At 42.8% G+C, this 8,775-nt stretch overlaps 1 protein-coding gene across 9 annotated transcripts in view; it reads right to left on the bottom strand.

The window, feature by feature from the left end:
- Positions 1-8,775, bottom strand: part of AMBRA1 (autophagy and beclin 1 regulator 1) — a 204,240-nt gene that overhangs the window by 91,723 nt on the left and 103,742 nt on the right. For all 9 annotated transcript variants that reach the window (XM_033204164.1, XM_033204168.1, XM_033204166.1 and 6 more), the window contains one exon: positions 8,289-8,389. In XM_033204164.1, the coding sequence (XP_033060055.1) occupies positions 8,289-8,389 (101 nt within the window). The remainder of the gene's footprint in view (positions 1-8,288; positions 8,390-8,775) is intronic.

The following is an 8,775-nucleotide window of genomic DNA, read 5'->3' as shown; positions in this document are numbered from 1 at the left end:
AGATAAAGGGCTGGGGTAAAAAGGGCCCGAATGCTCCAGTGACTGGTGGACACCAAATAGGTAAAAGGCCCCGGATACTATAAGGCAAATGGGAAGGCTGAGTTCTCTGGGAGGAGTACTGCATTTACTTCTCTGTTTCCCAGGCAACAAAGCCAGCCTCTTATTCCCTTCACTTTCATCACTGGAGCAGAATGAAATGTAATTGGGTTAATTATTAAAGCAGCACTAGCCACTACCACCACCATTAATTGCCCATTTATCTGGGGTTTATAAACAGCCATCTTAATTGATGTTGAGTTGGAATGTGCCACTCATGTTATCTGCCTGGCTACTGGGTACCAGATGGGTACAAGGCAGAAAGATAAAGGGAGATCAAAGAGATAAAGGACCCAACACCAGAAATATTATTCATTTCTGTTCACTTTCATCTAAGTAATATCATGAAGGCCCTTAACTGCATTCTCTATTATTAACCAGATTTGCCAGTTCAAGTGAAGATCTGCTATATAGTGATGAAGCAATTTGTTGTATTAGACAGCTATGATATCAGATGGTGAAATAAGGTTAATTCCTAAAAGTTGGCAAGCCTGAGGCTCTGGATGCCCACCCCAGTTGACAACTGAGCCTAAAAAGTCCTCCTGAAAGCAATTCCCTAAGGTACCAGGGAAGTGGGGAACATCTAAGATAGAGTACTGGTGTTTTTAAAAGAGATGAGAGGGGGCTGGGTGCAGTGGCTCATGCCTGTAATCCCGGCACTTTGGAAGGGCCAAGGTGGGTAGGTCACCTGAGGTCAAGAGTTTGAGATCAACCTGGCCAACATAGTGAAACACTGTCTCTACTAAAAATATAAAAATTAGCTGGGCATGGTGGTGGGTGCCTATAATCCCAGCTACTTGGGAGGCTGAGGCAGGAGAATGGCTTGAACCCAGGAGATGGAGGTTGCAGTGGGCCAAGATCGCACCACTGCACTCCAGCCTGGGTGACAGAGCGAGACTCTGTCTCAAAAAAATAAACAAATAAATAAATAAAAACAAATGAACACACAAAAGGATGAGAGGGGCCCAGGCATCATGGCTCACACCTGCAATCCCAGCACTTTGTGGAGCTGAAACGGGTGGATCACTTGAGCCTAGGAGTTAGAGACGAGCCTGGGCAACATGGCAAAACCCCATCTCTACAAAAAGTACAAAAATTAGATGGACAAGGCTGAGCGCAGTGGCTCACGCCTGTAATCCCAGCACTTTGGGAGGCCGAGGCGGGCGGATCACGAGGTCAGGAGACAGAGACCATCCTGGCTAGCGCAGTGAAACCCTGTCTCTACTAAAAATACAAAAAATTAGCTGGGCGTGGTGGTGGGCGACTGTAGTACCAGCTGCTTGGGAGGCTGAGGCAGGAGAATGGCGTGAACCTGGGAGGTGGAGCTTGCAGTGAGCCGTGATCATGCCACTATACTCCAGCCTGGGCGAGACTCTGTCTCCAAAAAAAAAGAAAAAAAATTAGATGGACATGGTGTTGTGTGCCTATAGTGCCAGCTACTCAGGAGGCTAAGATAGGAGAATAGCTTGAGACCAGCAGGTTGAGGGTGCAGCGAGTCGTGACTGGGTCACTGCACACTCTAAAAATAAAATAGAAATAAAAGACATGAGATGGCCAGAGGACAACCAAAAATAAAGTTAATAAGGAAAAGTAAATTTTATAAAAAGTATAGCTCTGTCTTTCCCATACCAGGCAACAAACAGAAGGATGCCTGAGAAAAGATTATATCAATCAATAAGTTAACACCACATTGCTGGGTTTGTAATATATATAGATGTAATATTAATATATACATAACAGCACAAATAAGGTAGAAGGGAATGGAGCCACAGGGGAACAATATATAGTGAAAAATGTTTCTGTATCTTACCAGAATTAAGTCTGAATAAATTGGAAATTGATCCTGATAAAAAATACACTCAAAAATCAAAAAAGGAATTTAAAAGACACATTAGATGATATTCATTTAATATAAATGTAAAGAAGGAATAGAGGAAGAAAAACATTAGAGATTCAGAAAACAAACAGTAAAATGGCAGACAAAAACCCAGCTATATCAATAATAATATTAAATATGAATGGACTAAACAATCGAAAAGCAGAGATTGTCGGACTAAATAAAAAACAAGCTCCAATCATATGTTTTCTACCAGATACACACTTCAGATTCGAAGAGCTAAACAGGTTGAAAGTAAAAGTACATGTAATCCCAGCACTTTGGGAGGCCGAGACGGGTGGATCACGAGGTCAGGAGATCGAGACCATCCTGGCTAACATGGTGAAACCCCGTCTCTACTAAAAAAAAAATACAAAAAACTAGCCGGGCGAGGTGGCGGGCGCCTGTAGTCCCAGCTACTTGGGAGGCTGAGGCAGGAGAATGGCGTGAACCTGGAAGGCGGAGCTTGCAGTGAGCTGAGATCCGGCCACTGCACTCCAGCCCGAGAGAAAGAGCGAGACTCTGTCTCAAAAAAAAAAAAAAAAAAAAAAAAAAGAAAGTAAAAGTACAGAAAATGATATGTCAGGGCCGGGCGCGGTGGCTCAAGCCTGTAATCCCAGCACTTTGGGAGGCCGAGACGGGCGGATCACGAGGTCAGGAGATTGAGACCATCCTGGCTAACACGGTGAAATCCCGTCTCTACTAAAAAATACAAAAAACTAGCCGGGCGACGTGGCGGGTGCCTGTAGTCCCAGCTACTCGGGAGGCTGAGGCAGGAGAATGGCGTAGACCCAGGAGGCGGAGCTTGCAGTGAGCTGAGATCCGGCCACTGCACTCCAGCCTGGGCGGCAGAGCGAGACTCCGTCTCAAAAAAAAAAAAGAAAATGATATGTCATATAATCAACAACCATAGAAGAGCTGGAGTAGCTATATTAATATAAGAAAAAATTGACTTTAAGACAAAAATTATTACTAGAGAGAGAGGGACAATGGTAAAATAGTTAATTCATCAGGAACACATATCAATCGTAGACATATGTGCACCTAATGACAAAGTCACAACATATATTAATCAAAAACTGACAAAATTGGGCTGGGCGCAGTGGCTCACGCCTGTAATTCCAGCACTTTGGGAGGCTGAGACAGGTAGATCCCTTGAGGTTAGGAGCTTAAGACCAGCCTGGCCAATATGGTGAAACCCCATCTCTACTAAAAATAAAAAAATTAGCCAGGCCTGGTGGCATGCACCTGTAATCCCAGTTACTCAGGAGGCTGAGGCAGGAGAATCGCTTGAACCCAGGAGGCAGAGGGTGCAGTGAACAGAGACTACATCAGTGCACTCCAGTCTGGGCAACAGAGCGAGACTCTGTCTCCAAAAAAAAAAAAAAAAACCAAAACACCTGACAAAATTGAATGGAAGAATACACAATTCAATAATAATAAATTTCAATACCCACTCTCAATAATAGATAGAACTAGATAGAAAATCAGCAAGGATATACAAAGCTGGAATAATGCTATCAACCAAGTAGATTTAACTGGCATCTACAGGACACTCAACTAAATAACAGCAGAATACACATTCTTCCCAAGCACATGGGTAACACTCTCTAGAATAGCCTATATACTAAGCCATAAAACAAGTTCCAATACAATTAAAATGAATAAAATCACACAAAGTATGTTCTTAGACCACAATCAAATTAAATAAGAAATCAACAACAGAAGGAAATTTGGGAAATTCAAAATATGGGAAAATTCAACAACACACTCCCCAAAACTTAAAAGGTCGAAGAAGTCATACTGAGAAGTGACATTGTTCAGTAAAAAGTTTTTCTTTTTTTTTATATTTAAAAAGAAGAAGGAGAAGTCACAAGAAAAATTAGGATAACTGGGCACAAAGCCATCTCTTGCTCAAGACACTGGACCAGGCCCTAATGACCTGTGGCTAGGAGCAAGAAAACCCTGACACTTCCCATTGATTTCAATCAAAATAGTAAATTAAGTAAATTAAGTATATCAGGTCCACATCTGCTGGGAGCAGATGCTCATTAGGATGAAAGTCAAAAAGATTATGCAGGACAGACAACTAATACCCTACATTACCCAGGCCCCTATTCCTCAGAAGTTTTTTGTTCTTCCAGTAATTACCAGGAAGCTGTCAAATGCCAAGCTTCTTATTTCACTTTTATGAGGCCTCAAACATGCAGAAAAATATTATAAGCTTAAGAACCTTTTGGCAGATACTCCCTACTTGAACTCAAACAAAACATAGCACAGACGACAGAACAGAACGCTTCTAAGAGTCAGGAAGACCCGGTTTAAAGTTCCAGGTCAGCCTCTCACAGTGTGATATTGGGCAAGTGACGTAACTTTCTAAGTCTCAGTTTTCTTCCCTACAGAATGGAAATGCTACCACCTACCTCACAGGGTTGTTGCAAAGATGAAAAGAGATAATGTGGGAAGACAGTACCTGGTCCACAGTAGGCACTCATTAGCTTCCTTTCCATCATTTCAGTTGCTGTGACTACACAGAGTTAGTGGTCTGCTACAGTGTCAGCAGGGGGAGCTCCTCAGACTTTTGCATGTTCTCCCAAAATTTTACCTGGTAGAACTGCAATAGCTTTACATGCATTTACAGCTCTTTAAGTATGGCTCTAGAATTTGTGTTGCTGAAGATAGGGAAAGGCCTGGGTTGATGACCAATTGGAGGCTACCAGGAACCTACAGAATTGCAGGTAAAGGCACCAAGATAAGGGAGAAGAGATGAAATTAATAGCCTATCAAAACACTTTTTAAATTTTTTAATATTTTAATTTATTTATTTATTATTTATTTATTTATTTATTTATTTTTTTTTGAGGCAGAGTCTCGCTCTGTCGCCCAGGCTGGAGCGCAGTGGCCGGATCTCGGCTCACTGCAAACTCCGCCTCCCGGGTTTACGCCATTCTCCTGCCTCAGCCTCCCGAGTAGCTGGGACTATAGGCGCCCGCCACCTCGCCCAGCTAGTTTTTTGTGTTTTTTAGTAGAGACGGGGTTTCACCGTGTTAGCCAGGATGGTCTCGATCTCCTGACCTCGTGATCCGCCCGTCTCGGCCTCCCAAAGTGCTGGGATTACAGGCTTGAGCCACCGCGCCCGGCTTAATATTTTAAAAATTCTTTTTGCAATAACTTACTCGTCACCTCATAACACTTTTCTACAGTAGCTTCTGTTTTCTATTATTGCTTTTAGTCTCTTGTGGGAGGAAGTAGAACAGATCTTGATTTTCCACAAACCCATTTTTGTTGATGATTCTGAATGGCTTTGCTTAGGGTCTACTGAAGACTCTTTTGGCACTATAGTACTAGTCACACCCCCTAAAACTGCAGGTGTGTGTCTGCTTTGTCCCTCCAAGCTTCATCCCTGCAAAAAGCCATTCACCATGCAAAAGTTCCACTTATGTTTGGAGTAAGACTGAGTCATGGCTAACCACCTAGACTTGGAGTTACAGGAAGGCAGGGATCATAGTCTGTCTTATTCACTGTAGTAGCCTAGAACAGTGCCTGGCATATGACAGCTGTAGAACAAATGTCTGCTAAATGTAATTGTTCTGGGACCATTACAATCTCATTCCAATCATACAAGACAAAATGCTTTTCCAGGAAAATTGGGAGTGCTTACTGCTAAAAGGCCAATTGCTCTTTCACTCTGAAAGCTATTATTATAGCAGCTCAATTACATGATCACAAGTTTAATAAAAAGCAAAACATCTGTATCCAGGAGGGCAAGAAAGCTCAGGAAAAGGTCGGTTACATAATAAGATTTTCCTCAGTAAGCACCACTGGATCATAAAAACCTATGTCTAAGAACCATTTAAAAAGAAGAATTAAACAAGAAAAACACTGAGTTCCCTGGGAGCGCTCTCCCTCTTATAAAGTCCTAGGAAAAAGAAGGACATTTTAATGCTTTGTCCTTTAAAATAACTCTGAGGAGGCAGATCAGGAAGGTGGTTTAGAGTCCACTGGTTCTATTCTTCTACTTCTTAGCTGCATCACTCTGGGCACGTTCGCCCTTGGGATTCAGTTTCCTCCACTGTTAATTAGGTAATCACACCTATCTCATATGATTACTGCAAGACAGAAATGAAATATGTGTAAAGCACTTAAAACACTCCCTAGTATATAGCAAATGCTCAATAAATGTTAGGCTTTTGTTGCTGTATTATTATTACTGGAATTTTCTCAAGAGAAGAAAATAAACGATACAACCGCCAATAGAATCTGGAGGGACATCAAAATATCAACGAATGATAAATAAACATTCTGTAATATGTATTTTGAAAAACTGATAGAAACTAGTTTAATGGTGAATGGAAACCATCTGCTAATCTAACTCAAGAGTGAGGTTCTAGGGAGTCTAGAGTTCCTTCTCCTAATGGCATTCTGCATCCTTTCATAGATTTTCTCAGCAGATTTCACATCTGTAAACAGCTGCCCACTGGAACACAGCCCCTATATTCAAAGGTATCCGTAAGTGTAATTAGGCCATTTGGGGTCAGACCACTAGGCATAAAGTAGGAAACAGGAAACTGAGATAAGGAGGTCTTGGAGGCAAGGCAGAAAAAAACAACATACAGCTGTTCCCCCAAAGCTAAATGCCAAGGAAACAGAGATCTGCCGACAGTAGAGAAGCAGGAGGTGCTGTATGGGGCGGTGGAGGCAGATGTCTGGAACAAAGAAGGGTGGAGAAGAGCTCTGGAGTACTGTCTGGCAGCAAGTGATTATCTGCCAGTGAAAAGCTTTCACGTGCCTTCAGTTAAGTCACACAGAAGTGCCAGGCAAGGAGAGGCATGGGCCACAGCATCTGTTTTACAACTAGGGCCAGAGCCTCCTCATACGAGGCTGTCAGAAGACTGTGGTGTAGTCTGCTGTCCTGCCAGGCCAGAGCCTATGAAGTCCTGGTGTCTGACAGAGAAACCACTGAGGTTTCTGGAATTTCTGAGCATTGATGTTGGATGAAACATACTATTTAGGAAAGGCCAGATTCCATGGCCCTGATGCTGTCACAGCAGCTTGGTTAGAAATCATAAGATAAAACTTGTAACATTATCGCAGTCTGACAGTGACACTGCCTCAGTAGATCCCTCCCCAACTTTAACTATCACATGGTCCAGATTCTCCAAAACAGAATGCCATTTAAAAACTTTTAATAAAGATGCTTATTAAAGATCTCTCTAAATGTGGCTTTTTATACCTTTTATGCATTTGCATTCATAAATTTATAAGTCGGCAGTGGAGGTGGGAGGGAGGGGGGAAAAGACTGTGACGGGGAAACAACCTTTTCTACATATAAAAATGGAATTCTGCTTTACTTCCTTCTCTAGAGACTGACCAGAAGCAACAGCACACACCACGTCTCAGAACACAGTCACGTCATGCCTCACAGCCCAAAAACATCTGTCACTAAACTATTCAACCATCATAAAACTGCTGGCCAGGCACAGTGGCTCATGCCTGCAATCTCAGCACTTTGGGAGGCCAAGGCGGGCAGATCACGAGATCAGGAGATTGAGATCATCCTGGCTAACATGCTGAAACCCCGTCTCTACTAAAAATACAAAAAATTAGCCGGGCGTGGTGGCACACCCCTGTAGTCCCAGCTACTCGGGAGGTTGAGGCAGGAGAATTGCTTAGAATTGCTTGAACCTGCGAGGTGGAGGTTGCAGTGAGCCAAGATCGCGCCACTGCACTCCAGTCTGGGCGACAGGGTGAGACGCTGTCTCAAAACTAAATAAGTAAATAAATACTAAAACTGCTTCAGTGGGGCTTGCCTAGCCCATTTTCTATTCTGTGGAGATTTCTGAGCCAGCTCCAAGGGTGTCTCCCTGTTCTCCTTCCTCAGAAGATTCACCAGTGCCTGGAAATTCCACATGCTGGCAGTACCAAAGGAGTGGAGAGGTATGCACTAAGCTCCTAATTAAATCACAGGATCTGGCTCATGAGTATCTCACCAACCGAAACATAAACACGGCACCTTTATCATTCAATTAAAAGCATAGCCAGAATTTAATTGCTGGATTAAGAAACAAATGGTTTAAACAAATAATTTAAAAGAAAAAAAAAGGTCTGGGGAAAGTGAAATAGGGTAAGAGAAACATTTTTCTTCAACCCTGCCATTTCCTGCCTTGAAGTAAGGAACAGAATATCAAACCAGGACCCCAAAATAGAATTTTCAGACAGATGCCAAGACACCATCACATCAACATAGGTAAAGGAGGGAGAAGCTTTATCTGGCTCCTTGCCCCTTCACATTTTCAAAAGCCAAACATTTCCTTACCTGCTAGGACCCTGTTAACAGAAGAGTGAGTAGCCAAGCCAGGCTGTCCACGTTCATGAAAAATCCCAGCATAAGGCAAGTACTCAGGCAGCAAGAAACGCCTACAAGAAGGAATCACATGTGAAAAGCTGACTAAAGACTACCACGAAACAAAGGAGATACTAACTACCTACACTGAAAAATCTAGGCGAAGGGACCCACTGAATCCACAGATGCCCAGAAAGGAACAGAATCTTCCAAGATTGGTCCTTCCATGGATTTGTATCTATCCTTTTCTGCCCTTCCTTCTAAAGTTCCCCCAACACTTCTGTTCTTAAACAGGATTCTCCCAGCACCACTTTTTCATCTCTTTTGAATGTGGCTAACCATCATCCGTCAAGAGTTTAGACAGCAGGGCTGGACTGTAGGCCCACTAGGAAACAATGCCAGATATGGACAATCCAAAGGCCAGAAAGTAGGTTTAAAACTAAATCCTAGGCTCTAACGA

Source organism: Trachypithecus francoisi, unplaced genomic scaffold (genome assembly GCF_009764315.1).
Source record: "Trachypithecus francoisi isolate TF-2019V2 unplaced genomic scaffold, Tfra_2.0 Lachesis_group8, whole genome shotgun sequence".
NCBI classification, from domain to species: Eukaryota; Metazoa; Chordata; class Mammalia; order Primates; family Cercopithecidae; genus Trachypithecus; species Trachypithecus francoisi.
This window is presented reverse-complemented; position numbering and strand designations above follow the sequence as displayed.